Source organism: Poecilia formosa, unplaced genomic scaffold (assembly GCF_000485575.1).
Source record: "Poecilia formosa unplaced genomic scaffold, Poecilia_formosa-5.1.2 Scaffold10, whole genome shotgun sequence".
Taxonomy (NCBI): domain Eukaryota; kingdom Metazoa; phylum Chordata; class Actinopteri; order Cyprinodontiformes; family Poeciliidae; genus Poecilia; species Poecilia formosa.
The window spans coordinates 4,859,055-4,876,677 of NW_006799949.1; the positions used below are offsets into that span (position 1 = coordinate 4,859,055).

Genomic DNA, 17,623 nt, shown 5'->3' on the forward strand with positions numbered 1-17,623 from the left:
TATAAATAGACTGCAGAAAATGATTTAATGTTTGTAAACTGTTGAGTTTTCATCCATTTTCCACCACTTAGGTTTTTTTTTAAGCATTTTAGTATTTTATGTGCTGATTTTTTTAAAATAAAACTCACCTTTCATTTCCCTCCACCTAGTTTTTCTTAATCATTCTAATGCAAACATTTATTCTTTCTTCAAAATATTCAACTTGATACTTAGTACAATGCCACCATTTGAACCTTCAAACACAATATACATCCAAACAATATGAACTTTATTTCCATAAAGGCTGGATTCATTAATTAAAAAAACATTTATTTGGAAGTTCAATTAAAAATAAAAATCTGATATTACTCTTAATTAAACTTTAGTAGCATCATTATTATCCACCTGTAAAACAACAGCACAGCTCTGAAATTCCCATCATCCTGATGCTGTTGAAGAAAGGCTGCGGTGTAACTCAGTGATCTGCTCTTTTTACCTTAAAAGACAAAGTAAAACCGTACAAAGACACAAGCAGCCATTCAACAAATGTGAGCACAAAGCAGAAAATGAACTGTACAGTTGAATAAATATCCACAGTCCAACATTTATAAGCCATTTGCTCTACGACCAAATAGCACCAGTCACTGATGGTATAAAACTTGCTGTTTTGATCAGCAGTATTTACTCTGCTGCTGGATTTGTCTCTTGAACAGGAACTCCAACCGTCTCTATTCCCGTCTGTGATATCGAGTGGGTCTGTTCTTCTCCTGAGGCTCCTGGATCCTGCAGGGACAAGATTGACATTTAAGTTTTACAAGCAGCTTGTGTATGCGTTGGCCTAATGGAGACACGTTTCCTGCTCCGAATAAACGCCACCACTTGTCTTTGGAAAACACATCTCTAACTCCATCATCCCCAATGCTGGGATGCCTCAAGGGTGTGTGCCCAGTCCACTGCCGTTTATGCTGTTATCATATTAACTTTGATTCACATAGTCATTAATTTTTTTTGTGATACTATAGTAGTTTACATTAATCCATCATTCCCATAAAACAGCCAAAGGGAGAAACTCAAAAAGCTACAGGGCTGGTGCAGACAACAACAGGTTCTCCCATGATTCATCCAAAATGTTGAAATTGGCTCTGATTGATGTAGCCAAATCTCACCGTTTTGTTCGCACCGAGGCATGACGCAACGTCAGGCCTGGGTTAAACTATTTCGCTCAGAGCTCTGTGTGATGCGTTGTGTGATTGGTCAAAGGTTTGTGGCCACATTTTATGCAGAAATGCACTAGGACAGCAATGCTAATATTTGCTTCAACTTGTCCACTTCCACTATCTGTTTTAATTCTTTTGAGGAGCATTGATCTGACACAGCAAGGAATTATAGTTATATGTGCAATTTTTCAATGAACAACTACAAAGACTGTCATGTGGGTAAAACTCATGGATGGAAAATGCAATGCTGTTGTCAAGGGATGCAGCTGTCTGAAAATAGATGTGGCACTTTCTTGGTGTCTAGTTTGTGAAAGCAAAACGGCAGATGCAGAGAGGGAGGGGGAAGTCAAGCGGGTCGGAGCATGACATATACTGAAGATGGAGGGGTGTCACCAAGGTGGTCTGCGCTGTTGCATGAAAGTTGTGTGGAAATACAAATTTCATGCAACCATTTGACTGTGTCGACTGCTCAGCTTTTGGATGAGGTACAGGAGACCTTATGATGCTCAGTGAGGATAAAATACACAAGATGATATCAGACGACTGGAGTTAAAGATCTGTTTACCAGCAGCACACTTTCAGAAGGAAGAGTGAATAAGCCTCTAAAAGTTTACATCTCTGATGACCTCATGTGGTGGAACAACAGCACTGCAATATTGAAACAAACCAAGAGGCCTTTCTGAGAAAACTAAAAACAAACATCACTATGAACCAGCATCTTCCCCCCAGATGCAATATGCCAGATAAGAAGCACATGTAGAAGATAATGAAGGAGCTTTCAGCAAACACCTGATAGGTTTCCCCCAGAAAACTTGCTAAGCCTGGTGGTTGGGTGCTGGGGCAGTCATTCATCCAGCGGCTGGTTGTTGTTTTGAGTTAAAAGATGTTTCAAGTTGACAGGAAATTTGAAAATATCACTTGATGATCATGTGTTATTGAAAGACTGTTAGATTAATATCTGAACACCAACTATAAAGTCTTAAAAAATGCAAACATTTTATTAATATTGCTGTTATGGCTGGTAACCTATATTTATCAATATTGTTTTTGTTAGTAAATATATTTCAGTATTTCAACACACTGAAAAAATGACCACACCAGTGACACTAACTCTCTTCTTCAGTGAAACACATAACAATCCTGCACTGCATCACTATCACATGAAACAAACAAACACAACATGGCCAACCCCCCTCGCAAAACACTACACAAAAGTCAATCATATAGAAATAAACATTGGCCACTAATGTCAAAATGTTATTACGTATCGGATCGACACAGATGTTAAAATGACCAACACCGGCTGATCTTAATCCTAATGTGGATATGCATTTAAAAATAAATCTAAGAATTGAATTCTAAACACATTCACTAACATGTCATAACATTTAGCAAGCAGAAACACAGATTTTAAAGCAACAAAAAACTCCCAAAAACTCAGGTCTTTACCAGTTTATGTTGCAGTTATTATTCGGCCTCCTGTTTGTGCATGCATGGCACTGCAGCAGTGAAACCACACTCACAATTGAAAGGACACTTAAAAACTATGATAAATCTTCTAATCAGAACTAGTTTGATGCAAATTAAAAACAACTCACCTGAACATCAGTCTGTGAAGGCTGTATGTCTGCTGGCTGGGGTGGCTTTACTGCAACGTCTTTTCTGGGTTCATCTTTAGAACCTGTCTGCTTTGTTTGTATCTGTTTCTTCTTTGCTTGTGATGAATTTGATTCATTTTGTTGGTTTTTTGGTTGGTCCTTTTGAGCAGCAGCATTTTCTTTTTCTACCTCCTCCGGGGCCTCCTGCTGGTCTTCAGACCCTGAGTTAGCAGAAGCGTTCTCCACTTCAAGCCTTTCCTCATGCTGCTCACCATCTAGTTCATCCTCGCTGAACCGAGGGTCTGCAGCTTTTAGAGTCTCCACACCGATTGGTGCTTTTTCCTCCTTGACCCTGTTGGGTCGTCTGCAGTGAATGTGGTTCCTGTCCAAACTCGCATTATCGCCTTGCTGCCGTGAGCTGTGCTGTTGAGCAATTGCAAGTGGAGGTGCGTGAGCAGGTGCGTCTCCTCCAGCCAGGTAGTCACGGTTCTCAATCCTGGGAGGAGGACGCTGGTTATGCTCCAGCTCTGCAGGAGGTGGATCCCTGCGAGGGCGGCGAAAAGGCGCCATGATGCCATGCTGAAAGGCTGCGTGCACACTTCCATACATAACCACCTGGGTGAGAGTCAAACATACCTGTCAAAAGATCCATCGCCTTTACCTTTCACCTTATTTCGTTACTAAGTGTGATGACGTGTGCTTACCAAAATAGAAAGCACAATAGTGATGAGGACTGGGATCTGCAGCGTAACCGGGAGATCTTTGAGGAGTTCCCTGAGGAACTCGCTGATTCCCTGCCCAAAATGCTTCAGCGGCTCTGTGATGAAGGTTGTGATGGTGACTGAAATAGCCTAAAAAAAAAAATAAATAAAGTAATTAAGGATTAAACATTATAATAACGCAAGTGAAAGTTGATGTTTAACAACAAGTAAAACAACAACAGAAAAAACATTTTAACATGAAAATAAGTTTCATTACTAGCTGGATAAAATGTTCAAAGTCAGACATCTATGTCTGCAGTTAACTCAAAGCAGGAATACGAAAACACGATTTAGCTAAGTATTGAACACAACAACATTCACCAACATTATTGCATGCTTTTGCCGTCTACTTTTATTGAATGCTATTTTTTACTTGTCTGGTATTAAGCTTTTTAGGTGATCTCAAATATTTAAGTGAGGCAAAAAAAGAAAGAAATCTGTCAGGGAAGGAATACGTTTCAACAGCACGATTCATGTAAAGACCTGCTGCACAGGTCCTAGTTTTCGTGTCATGATTATGCTAATGTGAATAACCTGGCAGCATGATTAAGCTTTTACATAATACTAGGCAGATGCTTCAAGGGTTATAACAGGTCCGTTTACCCCCTCAACAAACATTAACACATCCATCAACAATAATGCCTACCTTGGTTGGAGGCACCAGCAGGAGGGGGTTAACCATGAGGACTTCATAGTATTTTTTGCAGGGGTCATCTTGCAGAGTCCAGGTGGTTCTGAACCACTCTGGAGAGTAATAAAATAAATAATTCATGCAACAGTTAAAAGAGCATTTCTTTTACTGAATTGGGCAAATATTAAGTTGAACCAACTGATCCGGCTTTCGTCGAATATGTGTGATTATGCTCGACGGCTTACCTTTTAGATTATCCCTCCAGTTAATTTTCTTCACGCCGGTGCATTTTTCATTAAAGTTTTCCATCTGTACTATGTCGTTCTGGTGCTTAGCGAAAGCAGTCTGATTAAGCAAGAAAAGCACATTATTCCTAAGCTCTGCATGGCAGCGAAATAAAACAGCAAAACACCTGGAAGAGCTCATTTTCACCTGGTACAGATAGAACCAGTTCCAGATTATACTGACAAAGAAGGAAACGGCAAACATCCTCCTGAACTGGACCAACCAGGAGACGGCTGACCACAGCTGGGAGCATATTATGGTTGATATAATGAGAACAAGTATCATGATCTGCAAAACAGGGAAAAGAAACGAGAGTTAACATAAATAACTTAACACCTAAAGCTTATAGAAGACACTTAGAAGGTTTTAGTCAGTCTAGTTATTATTATTTAACGCTACACCTGGTTAAAACCTCAATTACAGTATAGAAATGTACTTTTATTGCTGGTTAATGTTTAAGAAAGGTAAAAAAAAAAAATCTGACTGCAGGCTTGACCTTTGACTTACTTACGAGATATACAAGGCCAGCTGACCTGTAACCTACTAAAAATACTATACATGCAAAAGAAAATCAATACCTTTAATACTGTATCCAGCTCCACACCGAAGGAATCTTCAAAACGCCACTTCCAACCCTCATAATCATGTTGTTTAAAGTCCACCAAAATCTGACTGACTGCATTGTCCAGAGCTCCCGTTCTCCATCGATCCTCGCCCTCCAGAAGTGACTCAATTTCAGTCATGGCTTGTTTGGACAGCTTGATTTTGGCATCATAGAAGACATCCGACGAGTCAGTTGGCTGATGAGATTGAAAAAAAATAAAGACAGAAAATTGATTGTTTTTGTTTTGTTTAGTGTGTTAATAAGCTTTTTGGGTTCATTCATATAAAAAAAACACCAAAAGCTACTGTGCTTCATAGTGAATCCAGTTATAATGGACACCATAATAATGATTTATAATGGCTTGTATTAAATCAGGACCCACCACACCAAGTCTTTGTATTTCCTTCAACAGCCTGCTGAGGAACCGCTTGAACACTGGGCTGCAGGTAGGCTGTTGTGACATTCGCGCCATCTCCTTCGTCTGGTCCTCAATCTAAAGCAAAGTAAAACAATACAGATGACTTTCTGTACATTCATACTAACACTAATGTTTTTGGACTGTGTGAGGAAGCTAGAGTACCCAGAGAGAAACCACACATACACAGGAAGAATAATGTCAACTCTACACACAAAATCGGGATTCAATCCCAGGAAACTTCTTGCAAGGCAACAATGCTACGGTTACTGTTTACAAAATAAAATGGTTTACTATTTTTATTCATTCTTTCAAAAAAAACATGAAAACTCGTTTGGTAAGTCTTTATATTATGCTTCTTTACACGTTTCTGAATCCAGCATACATAGCTGCCATCTTTAGTGTCTGCTGCTGTGAGGCTGAAGGAAAGTGAACATTTTACGTTTAAGTCTCTAACTTTGGTGAGCACTAACTTGTCTCTGCAGATCCTCCATCTGCTGATTACAGGTCGTCAGCTCAGCCTGGGTCTGGTCCTGGACGTACTCTCTTCTTTTGGTGACCACGTTGGTAAAGGTTGTTGGCTGGGAAGTAACACACCCACAGGCTGAATACGGCACCAGAACCAGAGACATCACCATATTTTTCATACCACTCAACGAGTTTGTGTATTAACCAACCTCGGGTGATTTCTTCATCGTTTTGGTGCTGGAATCGTAGTTGAGCATGTCGTAAGGATCCAGCCAGTCGTCGTCTGCTTCCTGACCCCGAGCAGACAGTGACAGGTAGCACAGCAGCAGTAAGAACAGCATTTTGTACAGAGGACCAACTAAACAGCAGCTCCAGCCCACCTCAAGACGAACTAAAGCAATTATGTCGAGAGGATACAGCTACAGCGACAAAGAGCCTATCGAGACACCAACTTTTGTTCATGTCCTCATTTAAAACATTACTGCGTTACCGAAAGTAAAAGTTACCGCCACATAAACGCTTCCAACCGCACAACAACACGAAGTAACAGAGGATCCAGGAAAGATCTTTTTCTTCTTCTATAGCGTTTACTGGCGGTTTACAAACTTGGTGTATTACCGCCATCAACTGGACGGAGAGATGTAATTCAGAAATATTTTTTTCCAGGAAAGATCCGGTTTCGGCTACTTTAAAAAAAACCGGAAGCAGCTTAAGGGATTATGGGAAATGCAGTTTGTCATAAAAAAAATATTTAAAACTGATGTCTCTCAAAATAAAGTGGAAATAAGAAACCACTGATTGCCTTCTCAAATGTGTTTTTAAAATATTCAGTCAATAGCCAAACCATTAAAAGGCTTTGAATTGGTTATATAGTTTATGCAATTAGGGTTCTTAGAGTACATCTAAAACTACAAGGAAGTAAATGCCTTTTAGCGATATCAGATTAACTCCACCTTCATTTTCATTATCTGAAACTAAAGATTTAGATTTTTAAAACATCAACCTTGAATTTGACTGAATTAGATTATTTCTCAAGAAATAGTAACACAAAGAAGAATTGGAAAGTAAATATTTTATAGAGCCCCAAACAACTCAACCTCAATTTAAACCATTAAGATCATCCCTCCATCTCCCCTTTTTATATACTGAACAGGTCCAAGTAAGAGATAAGCCTCATGTAAGTCTACAGCGTAATTTAAACAAATAATTAAAAGTAGTTTAAGTTGGAAACATTTTAGGTGGTGTCTTAAAAGTCATATACAATAAGGTTTAGAAACAGGAAAAATAACGGAAGAGCAATAAAATTGCTCCTCCTGCTCAAGTACTGAGCTCATTGTGTTTGATGTAGAGTGACACTCAAAAAGGATATATTCCAATAAAGAATGAGAAGCTTGAACCAAATTATGAAATCCAGTTTTTTATTTTACACAATTTCTATACATGGCAACACTTTGCTGAGGTAAAAGCATAAAATATTAAACTCCAGTTAATTAACAAAACCCTCAAAATTGCACGTTAGTATTACATGGGCTGCAATAATGCAGAAACTCCCATTTCAGGTCTATTTCAGCAGAAGAAGACCAAATTGCACTGCATACACTGTAATAAAACGTCTGTCAACCACAGCTGCAAAGCCTCACCAATTTTTTTAATTTACCTGATGATGAACAGCAAAACAAACTTCTAGGTAACATAGACACATTAATTCTGGTTGTTTTAATACAGACAAAAATACACATTCAAAGTAATTTTTCACATCGAGAAAAATATTTCCATCCGATTGTAGAAATATCTACTTCTTACCGAAAACAAAATCACAGTGAACCAACAAACAACACTAAAACATGAAATGGAGTTGAGTCACTGATTAACATTTCTTTGAATACTCAGCAAAAAGTATTTTTTTTTATCTTTATAAAGTAACATTTATAACTTTCTAACTCTCCATATAGTCCTAATTGTCTACCTTAAAGGTGTTTCTGAATGTATGAATTGTGCAGTTACAATAAATGGCTACCAATTGTTCATAACAAAAAAATACATTATTTTCTTTTAAAAATAAAAATACTAAACGATTAATTTATTTTGTCTTATTTAAACATTTTTTGCTTATTGCTCGCATGTTTCTTCAACAGCCTTTTCTTGCAAATGTAATACAACTAGTATTAATCACAGTGGTAATATTAAGTCTTGTGCATCAGGGAACATTTCCCTTTGTATCTAAAGAAAAATAAAACACTCCTGATAAAGGAGCAAAGTGTCTTGTTGCGCCTACATTCAGCTTATCACAGAGAAGACATTTTACTGTTCTCGAGACGATTCTACAATCCAAATATGAGTCAAGCCGTTAAATGCAGATAAATTCTGAACAACAAACTTTGCTTTGAAGTCTAATCCACTAACTTTGGACTTGTCTCCTCAACAGAAGTCGGTAGCAGCTTAAAAGACGGCCTTAGAGGCATGGAGGACGCGTCGTCTTCCATGAAGTCTTCTTTGTCCTGCAGAAATGGTTTTATAATTGATTACAATAAAACAACTCCAAATTTATAATAAAAAAAAACAAAAAGCACCTTATGTTAAATTTATAAAAGAAAACAAGATCATTTATGAGAATTATTTTCTCAACTGCACATTATTATTGCAATTGGCTCGTCAAGTTTGAACAAGTTTGAAACATAAATAAACACATCCTTATTAAGCTTGTTTTCTTCTTTTAGACAACGTGAATATATAAGTAAATATAATTAGTGCATAATATTTATGTTCTATTATTATGATGTGTTATATAAATATGGTCGGCATTCATTATCTATGTTGTATTCAAACAACTGTCACAGTTTTAAAACATGTTATTTGACATGGTTTTATACATTTTCAAAAGAACCCACCTCCAGATCAGCCTGTGAAGGAGTCACGTTGACTGGGCACAAGCTGGCTGGTTCATCAGTGTCGGCAGCAGACTTCTCACGTTTCTCCTGCTGGCTTGTGAGCCTTGAACTAACAGAGGGATTCTCCATCGCCTCAACATTTTCTTTGTTCTCGGTTTTTCTAAGTTTAGGTTCGACAAAGCCCAATGTCTCTGCAGCGATGCTACTTCCCATGTTATCGACAAGACTTTTATCAGCAGCTTCGTCACAACCCTGGTCAGACGCAGACATCCGATCACCATCCTTCACTCCTGAAGGAAGATCTTGCAGCTTATTCACTGGTGTCTTGGTGTAGTGCTGCGGGCCAGGCTCTACACTCTCTTTCAGGAACCACTGTGTATCAATAAAACACAAATGTCAGTAAAGTGATCATATATCCAGGGTTCATGAAACCTTGGCTTCTCATTACCGAAATGACGAGCATGATGATCATGAAGACTAGAAACTGAAGGGTAACTGGCAGATGGTTTAGGATTGCTCGATGAAGCTCACTTAACCCCTCCCCAAAGTGTCTTAGTGGGTCTTTCATTAAAATCCTGAATGTAAATGATACAACCTAAACAGAAAATAATGTTAAGAACAAATAATTAGAACTATCCAATTAGAGACAGAACTATTCCAAAACTGGGAACTAGCAGGACAAAGTCATAGCTGCTGTTTTTTTTACTGTTTTTGTACAGAACAGACACACAAACACATACACCATGTGACCCACCTTGATTGGACGTACAAGAAGGAGGGGATTGATTCTAAAAAAAGCATAGTAATCTTTACAGGGGTCGTCATGGACAGGCCTGGTGGACCTGAACCACTCTGCAGATTAGCATGAAAATAGTTTAATTAGCCTGACCAAAAACGAGCTTAGACAACTTTAAATCACATCATCTACAACATTTAAATACTATGTAATCAAAAACGGGTTTCCCTTTCAAACCTGACTTATGTCACAAAATCTCCTCCCACCAAAGAATTGGAAGATACAACATTTACGGTAATATAAAAACATTTTCAGGGTTTGCTGTAATTCAGCTGTGAACCACCTGGTTTACCTTTTACAGGGTGAATCACAGAGAGGACGGATTCAAAGATATAGAAACTCTATATCACTCAATAATCTTTCAAACAAGTGAAGATAACAAATCAGTATAACTTCATTAGTTTGCATTGCTATGCATTCATAAGTGTTATCCTACCTTTCAAACCATCGGTCCAATCCATTTCTTCTATTCCTTTACATTCTTTATTGAGGTTTACTGTTTCTCTGATGATGTTTTGATGCTCAATGAAGGCAACCTGAGCAAACATTGAAAGCATTTGACGGTTGAACACTGGATGACTGCTAAACACAAAGCTAGAGAAGCAAAGGTGCTCTGGTTTACCTGGTACAGACAGAACCAACTCCAAGGAATACTGACAAGGAAGTAAAAAATCAGCACCCTGATGAATTTCAAGGGCCAGAAGATTAGAGGACCAGAAAACTTCTGGTTGCAGATGATGGCTAACAGACTCAAAACAAGCATCCCGATCTGGAAAAAGAGGGCGGCAATAGCAGGTAAACGAGATGGGGAACATTTATTCTTTAAGGCATGAAAGAGACAGATGTCAACAACTTTAGTTAAAGTTGGATTTCAAAGTGGTGTCTTCAAATACATTTTAAACAATGTTTTATGTGTAGTTCTTTTAGTAATCCATAAATTCACTTACAGTTTCCACTTCTTTTTATGCAAAATAAAAATGTGAAAGCAGGATTGATCATTTATTTTTGTTTTACCCATCTCACCTTCATCTCTTATTAGCTTCCGTGTCCCTTCTAAGGAAAAACATCCCTGCTCTTCTGCTTCCAGGTGATGGACTGAGCAGTGCTCCATGTGACAGTCAAAAGGTGGGACATAACTTCCTCAAGTTATTCCTCACCGGTTTCCCTATCTCTTAATGTTTATTCACTATTCTTCTCAAATAAATGTGCTAATTCCATGTGTTAGGTTAGAGCAAGTGCACCAGATATATATCCCGATTATGCTGTCCCACATTTGATTGATGAATAAAGGCAACTACTGCAAAAAACATTTTAATTATCCACGCACTAAGACCTCAAGCCAAAATTAGTATAACTCGGGACTTTTATGATGCAAGGAAAGTTACACCACCTGCCACACCATGCAGCCGTCAAACATTTCTGATGTCAAACATTTTAATGTTGATGATGTGCGTGTGAGTGTGTGTATACCACAATATATTTCATATCACAATTACATTTATTTTGAGCATTTTTAAAAACGGTGTTTCTGCAAGCGCCGTTGTTGAAGCACTAACCTGCCTCTGCAGATCCTCCACATGTTGACTAGTGGATCTCCAGTGTGGCTCAGTCTGAATACAGAGAAAATGAACGCTAGGACTCATTTTTAAATAAAAATGTCTGCATAAAAAATAGATATAAACGAACCTTTATCGTCTTTCGCATTTTTTTGGCAACTGCATCATAGTTGAGCATGTCATAAGGGTCTAGCCACTCGTCGTCCATCTGTACACGCCTGGGAACAACAGCAGCAATAAAAGCTGGTTGATAATGCCAAATTCCAGTTTTCACAATACAAGACTTTCAGCCAAACTAAAATAAAACGGATGATGATAAGTGGCGGACTTCACAGCACCTCTAACCTAAACCTAAGTATCAACCGAAAGTGACAGCACGCTCGACGAACTTATTTATCGGAAAAAAAACAGAGCGGTGTCCAAGGAATATGGCGAGGAGAGACGAACCGTAAAAACTCACAGTGAAATATCGAGATTTAATGGCGACTAAGGTATTGCTGTCGACATGCCCGGTGTACTACGTAAATGGGCTGCTAAGTTTATGAGGAGGAGCTGTCCGATATAGAGTCCTATGCGCTCCGCCTTCTTTTAAATGCTCTCGCTCAACATAATTTACGATAAAGACTCCCAAATACTTCACTGGTTTGTATGACTCTTTAAGATATAAAATGCTCAAAATAAGTGATAAGATTTTTTTTTAAAAAAGGCAAATATTTGTTTACAGTATATTTTACTGTTATTTTTCCAAATTAATACAATAAAATAAAAACATTTAAGCAGATGCATTTCATTTTCTCCAGATAACTGAAAAGTGAGCTTTGCGCTAGTTTCACATAGAAAGTACAAGACATCATTGTATCTCCTGTTCAGGTTTGTTGTAAACAACTTTGTGCCTGTGGTGCTAATGTCAAATAGATAATATATGAGCAGAATTGAATTAGCTTAAATAAATTACATCATAAAATTATGCAAATATTTAGACAAGATCCAGAGGTTGTATAAGTCGAATCATAACTATGAAGAAAGTTTAGCATAATCCTCTAAGGAAGTAAACTAAATTTAGGACTCCTCATTAAAAAAAAAAGAATTTCAATTTAATTTAAATTAAGAACTGTAGCCTATGTACCTGTAGTCACAGTAAATCATGTTATTAGCAATATTATAACTCAATAATAATTTGCTTACTATGTAATAAAATGAGTACTTATAATTTCTGGTCGGAGAACAAGAAAACATTGCCATGTTTTTTGGCGCCTACCGTAATAACCTACGTACATGCGCAGATAAACATGTCGACTGTTACCCACTTCACTATTACAAAAGATTACGGTCAAGAGGCTGAATATAAATATCCATCATCATATATCATCGAACACAAATGTATGTAATCACCACCTGTGGTGACTACCTGCAACTTTTATAACAAAAAATAGTTTAATAATAATTTGAAAACTGTATTTTGTATTTAATTTGATTATCTACCTTGCATTAAAGTTTGTTCAATGATTTGAAACATTGTAATGTTATAATGAAACATTATAATGTGACAAAAAAGTAAAAAATGAAGAATTCTGTTAGTGATTGTTGTTTTCACAGCATCACAAACGTCAGAGTTTTCCAAACTTTTAAAGACCTCGGACCTAGAGATCTGTCTAAACCAAATATAAAACAAAACGTGAAAATAAAAACAAGCACTTACCAACTAGTCTGAGCAAAAGATTTATTGTCAAATTGTAAATATTTACAAAACATTATGAATGCATTTACTGTAGTTAGGATGAACTGCAGTTCATCTGCTGGGAGGAACAGCATCTTTAAAAAAGATGTAATAGTAACATCAGCATAAACACCACCACAACAGGTCCAAAGTTCTGGCTTAAATACTCTTTCAGTCATATTTACCTGAAAACAGTATTTAAAAATAAACTCCAGTTCATGTGTTCATCACAAAGAAGCTTGATGTGTATGTGTAAAAGAGAAGGAGAAAGTTCAGATTTATTTTCCTCTCTTCCCTTTACCACCCTTAGGCTGTCGTCCTTTTCCTTTTCCTCCTTTTGCTCGCTGTTCTTTTCTCTGCACCCCCCGCATGTCCTTCTTCATGCGTCCATCCACCACTTTGAAGAGTCCCTTCACTCCACGAGGCCGACTCACCTTCTTCCCAACACCTTTTTTGGCTACCAAGTACGTTACTTCTCTTTTTTCCTTTTTCACGCCTGCTTTTTTGTAGATACTGACAGAATGAGGAAAAAGAAACTTGATTAGTGTGTGTGTGTATATATATATTTTTTTTTTTTTTTTTTTTTAAGTTAGCATCAACCAGTAAACGACTGCAGCTCCAGTCTCACAGTTGTCAAAACAAACCTCTTCAGCTGAGCCATCTTCTCTCTTTCAGAAATGTCAGCAGTGTTGACGACAGCCTCGGCCTTCTTCTTGGCTTGCTCCATCTTCTTCAGCATCTAGAGGAATCCAACAGAAACTGGACTTAATCTCTGTCCATTCTCTAAATTACAATGATGTCAATCCTCCTGTATATCTTCAATCTGACCAAGTTTCACAGAATTTTTCTCTTACCCTTCTCTTCTTCCTGGCCTTCGCTTCAGCCACCCGTTTGATTGGCCGGGCATTGATCTCTTTCCATTTCTGTTTGTATTCCTCCACCATCTCCTTGGTAACAGGCACTGGCCGTTTCCTGTGTTTGCGTTCATCATCCAGGAACCACTCCGGTACTTCCCATGGCTCGTCAGAGTTGGCAAACCTGCAAAGCAGAAACCATCAGCCCCTCTGTACGGACTCAAAATATGCAAATTCATCCAACCCAACAGTGTGGTTCATATTGTGCCTAGTGTATCAAGAAACAGTAATAATAATAATAATAATAGTTTTGTGTGTTATCTGCTGGAAGAAGGATGCACATTTATGAAGTATGACTTCCAAAAGCAGACATTTACCTGTGGAAGGAGTGGTCTACCAGATCTCTGGCTCTCTTCTTGGATGTAGCGATCTCACAGCCGAGTGCCAGACCCTCTGCGTCCAGGATACGGGCTTTTTTACCTGGAAACCGAAGGAAACAGTTTTAATGCAAAGTTCGACAACTATTAAACAAATTCTGCAGTAGGAGAAAGCTAAGGTTTCAGCATTTGACTTCTTGTGTCCCAGCCTGATAAAATGTTGCTCTTTCCCCCACAAAACTTACATTTCTCTGTTCTCATGGAGGCTTTAATACTCACTGATGCTTTCAACAGGAACGACCTGGAAGTTGTCATCTTCAGCTCCTCCTGATGCCCCTCCGGATCCCCTGGCTTGCTTCATTTTTGTAATCTCACTGAAACAAAACAAGTGAGACTTGCTTATCAGTGCACTGTGGCTGCGGCAGCAGTGCTCAACTATTTAAACTTAAAATTTCCTTCCATTAACTCTGTGCATTTTGGAGGAAATGCAACACAGTCAGAGAAAATCAAGTTTTACTTTTCATCATCGCTGCTGTCGTCCGAGTCGCTTTCCTCTGCTGCTTCCTGTGACGGTTTTGGAGTTTCCACCTCTGCAGGAGCAACTTCCTCTTTTTCTTCCTTGTCTTCTACTTCATCTTCACTCTCTTCTTCAGCTTTCCTCTTTCTCCCCTTCCCTACAAAACGAAAAAAAAAAAAAACTGATTTAACAGATTTACAGAGCTGTAAAATAGTAACCTGATAAAATTTTTTCTGCAGATATTGTCACAGCAGTTTCACTTTAATAGTAAACACAAACTGCTGTAATTCAGACTAATGTGGCCCCGTGTGAAAAAATAGATATAATAGCTGCTTTTAGCCATTACTGGCCATTACTGGTAATGAGTGTTTTACATCAATAGAGAAATTTTGACCCACTATTAGTAAAATTGTATCAATTCCACCACTTAAAAAGGTTTTTGAACACGAATGAGTAGTTTACAGAGATAATATTGGTGACTAAACAATGCAGTCAAGTTGAGTTGAAAAGTTAATACAGGTGATAAAGTTAGTAAAGCAAATAAATGTAATGGCAGTTTGAAGACTGAAATAACTCAAGCTATCTTCACAGTGAAATGTGACCAAAAAGCAAAAACAAAAGAAATCTGCAAACACTTTTTCATTTTTCTGAGATAAGAAGGATAAGAGACGATCGTTTACCTGACTGTTTGCTTTGGAGCCACTCAGACTGTTTGAGTTCATGCCCTGCATCACCTTCCAGGTCAATTTCTGAAAAGATGCCCTGAAGAAGGAACGAAAACAGAGATGCCAACCGAGTGTGAAATGGATTTAAACATCCAATTAAAGGAATGTGATATGAAGTGAAATACAACTTATACTTGCAGAAGTTGAATTAGGAAAAAATGCATGCATGGACTAACCTTGCTGAACCACATGTTTGTTTCTCGCTCCAACTTCTCATTTTTTCCTTCCAGTTCCACCAGCAAGCCACCGTCCTGCTCCTCTTCCTCCTCAGCTTCCTCCATGAACTTCACTCTGAGTAATAAAAATAGGGACGGTGATGATTTTCTGTCAAAACTGAACTATGTTTTAAAACCATGTCTCAGACATGGCAGAAAAAAAATTAGGGCCGTACAACATATCGTGAAGATTTCATCAAGATTTACTTTCACGTGTTTACTAATTAAGTATGGATTCCAAAAAATAAATAAATAAATATAAAACAACATTTTGGGGATATAAATACTAAGAATAGGAAAATATAATTCAGAACAAATGTCACAGTTGCCTACACATTTCACTGTGGTTTATTGTAGTTTTAAGTGCTCGTGTTGCATACTAAAACGCTTGAAAACTCTAATATGTATGTATTCCATATTTTTCCATAATACTTTGTATTAATCTAAATAATAAAAAAAAGAATTAAATGTTTGTCTCAGCACTATCAGGAGTTTCTGTTTTAAACAACCATAATCAGATTTTTCTTTAAGGTATTTCTATTGAAGGCTGTTAGCACATAAAAAAAATGTTAAGACAAAACAGATTTACACAACAAGATGGGAAGTTTTCTAGAAATCAAAGAGTGAGGAGCTTAAACATCCATTTCCTTTATACTTTTAGGCTAATAATTTATTAGACTTTGTTGCATTCAGTGTTTTTCTTGCAGAATAAGTAACTTTACTTGTTTATTAATCTAAATCGAAGCTGAAAATATGACATTTCTTTGTTTCTGGTTGCTTCTCCGTTAAAGCCGAGGGATCACTGTAAGATCTTCTTGAATGATAAAACCATCACTTACTTCTTCGGCGCTTTCTTTTCCAGCTCTTTTTGTTTCTGTTCCACTTCTTCTAAATCTTCTTCATCCAAATCAGATGCCAGAGAAATCTCATCCACATCTTCGTCCTGGTCTGAAAGGTGGATGTCATCGTCTCCGTCTCCCAGATCACCCGCAGCCTCCATGTCCCCTTTGGAGATATCCGTCAGCACCTAAAGGAAGAATATCAAAGAAGGTTTTAATTCATCTATAAAGAACATGACCAATGTCGTCTTCAATGTGGAAATGAGAACAAGAGCTGACAGTGATAGAGGCTCATTAGTGTTCTTAATTATGTTTGATCATAACCTGCTGCTTCTTGAGAGAGGATAAGGAAAACAAGGATGAGTCGGTGGTGCCGGCGATGGAGACACCCGGCAGGTCCATCTTCAGCTCCACTCTCTCCCTCTGCTTCCTCTTCTCCTTCAGCAGCTTCCTCTTCTTCCTGATGAAGCACCAAAGCTCAAGGTAAATACACACATCATAAAAATAAAGCAAAATAAACTGAGGTTAAGCTGCACCTGAAACATAAAAACTAACCGTTTGAGCTCAGCCACTTCCTGAGCTTTTAGGTCAGCCAGTTTTCTCTCCATTTCATCTTCCTCCTCATCATCCTCTTTTTCCTTGTTCTCATCCACTTTTTCCTTCTTCTTCTTCTTTACATCAGATTCATCTTCTGAGTTGATGCCCTCCTCATCTGAACTTAAACTACAAACAAGGCAGAGTGTTTATATATCCCTGTGACGTTTCACTGAAACTTCACTTTGTGTAAATGTGTTTACCTGATCTCCTGGTCAAGTTGCTTGGCCTCTTCCTTCAGTTTCTTTGCTAGATATCTTCTCAGTTTTGCTCTCCAACTCAGCAACAAACTTTATGAATGCAGAGGAGGGAAAATCAACACCAATGTAAACTTACAATAATGACATCTTGAAATCAAATGTTTTAATGCGAAAGCAGAGCAAAATTAAGCTGCATTATGTCATTATGTATTTTAATAGAAGAAGTATGCATGTGTAGCTAGCTAATATTAATGTGATGAAACTTGGCTGTGTCTTGGTCTGAGTTATTTTAGACACTTAGGTGTTTTAGTTTGGTCCCATTCTTTAATAGTAAAAACTCATGTTCTTCTGGTAAATTTATTCTAAAGTTTATTTTATATATATATA

The 17,623-nt window shown here is 37.8% G+C and overlaps 3 protein-coding genes across 5 annotated transcripts in view; all 3 read right to left on the bottom strand.

The window, feature by feature from the left end:
- Positions 1 to 247: 247 nt before the first annotated feature.
- LOC103131000 (chloride channel CLIC-like protein 1) lies at positions 248 to 6,655 on the bottom strand. Of its 2 annotated transcripts, XM_007542547.2 has the most exons (11): positions 6,339 to 6,655; positions 6,168 to 6,248; positions 5,964 to 6,071; positions 5,458 to 5,568; positions 5,050 to 5,271; positions 4,619 to 4,759; positions 4,432 to 4,531; positions 4,202 to 4,299; positions 3,499 to 3,645; positions 2,795 to 3,409; positions 248 to 762 (listed from the first exon to the last, which is right to left on the bottom strand). In XM_007542547.2, exons 2-11 carry the CDS (start codon positions 6,213 to 6,215, stop codon positions 661 to 663), a joined length of 1,692 nt encoding a protein of 563 aa, XP_007542609.1. In that variant the 5' UTR covers positions 6,216 to 6,248; positions 6,339 to 6,655; the 3' UTR covers positions 248 to 660. The 2 variants fall into 2 exon arrangements, with proteins under 2 accessions (XP_007542609.1, XP_007542602.1); XM_007542540.2 differs by having other exon boundaries at positions 6,168 to 6,655.
- Positions 6,656 to 7,351: 696 nt separating this feature from the next.
- LOC103131016 (uncharacterized) lies at positions 7,352 to 11,753 on the bottom strand. Of its 2 annotated transcripts, XM_007542567.2 has the most exons (9): positions 11,659 to 11,753; positions 11,329 to 11,416; positions 11,199 to 11,252; positions 10,265 to 10,411; positions 10,079 to 10,178; positions 9,601 to 9,698; positions 9,295 to 9,441; positions 8,847 to 9,218; positions 7,352 to 8,456 (listed from the first exon to the last, which is right to left on the bottom strand). In XM_007542567.2, the coding sequence occupies exons 2-9, from the start codon at positions 11,404 to 11,406 to the stop codon at positions 8,349 to 8,351; spliced, it is 1,104 nt and encodes a 367-aa protein (XP_007542629.1). In that variant the 5' UTR covers positions 11,407 to 11,416; positions 11,659 to 11,753; the 3' UTR covers positions 7,352 to 8,348. The 2 variants fall into 2 exon arrangements, with proteins under 2 accessions (XP_007542629.1, XP_007542620.1); XM_007542558.2 differs by having other exon boundaries at positions 11,329 to 11,746.
- A 1,149-nt stretch (positions 11,754 to 12,902) lies between these two features.
- ftsj3 (FtsJ RNA 2'-O-methyltransferase 3) overlaps positions 12,903 to 17,623 on the bottom strand; it is an 8,996-nt gene continuing 4,275 nt past the window's right edge. The window contains exons 10-21 of the mRNA XM_007542574.2: positions 17,240 to 17,326; positions 16,998 to 17,165; positions 16,767 to 16,902; positions 16,443 to 16,630; positions 15,565 to 15,679; positions 15,344 to 15,425; positions 14,664 to 14,820; positions 14,426 to 14,520; positions 14,147 to 14,249; positions 13,770 to 13,953; positions 13,560 to 13,654; positions 12,903 to 13,428 (exon numbers count right to left, since the gene is read on the bottom strand). Of these exons, the coding sequence (XP_007542636.1) occupies positions 13,194 to 13,428; positions 13,560 to 13,654; positions 13,770 to 13,953; positions 14,147 to 14,249; positions 14,426 to 14,520; positions 14,664 to 14,820; positions 15,344 to 15,425; positions 15,565 to 15,679; positions 16,443 to 16,630; positions 16,767 to 16,902; positions 16,998 to 17,165; positions 17,240 to 17,326 (1,645 nt within the window). The 3' untranslated portion in view covers positions 12,903 to 13,193. The remainder of the gene's footprint in view (positions 13,429 to 13,559; positions 13,655 to 13,769; positions 13,954 to 14,146; positions 14,250 to 14,425; positions 14,521 to 14,663; positions 14,821 to 15,343; positions 15,426 to 15,564; positions 15,680 to 16,442; positions 16,631 to 16,766; positions 16,903 to 16,997; positions 17,166 to 17,239; positions 17,327 to 17,623) is intronic.

Bases quoted from the DNA above. Each gene is read 5' to 3' on its own strand.
- LOC103131000 (XM_007542540.2), bottom strand. From the start codon at position 6,299: ATGCTGTTCTTACTGCTGCTGTGCTACCTGTCACTGTCTGCTCGGGGT. The intron at 4,760-5,049 runs GTATTGATTTTC...CCTGTTTTGCAG, and splicing joins AGCTGGATACAGTATTAAAG to ATCATGATACTTGTTCTCAT. The intron at 4,532-4,618 runs GTGAAAATGAGC...TTGCTTAATCAG, and splicing joins ACTGGTTCTATCTGTACCAG to ACTGCTTTCGCTAAGCACCA.
- LOC103131016 (XM_007542567.2), bottom strand. From the start codon at position 11,406: ATGGACGACGAGTGGCTAGACCCTTATGACATGCTCAACTATGATGCA. The intron at 10,412-11,198 runs GTTAGTGCTTCA...CTCTTTTTCCAG, and splicing joins TGGAGGATCTGCAGAGGCAG to ATCGGGATGCTTGTTTTGAG. The intron at 9,442-9,600 runs GTGGGTCACATG...TTTTCTGTTTAG, and splicing joins TTCTTGTACGTCCAATCAAG to GTTGTATCATTTACATTCAG.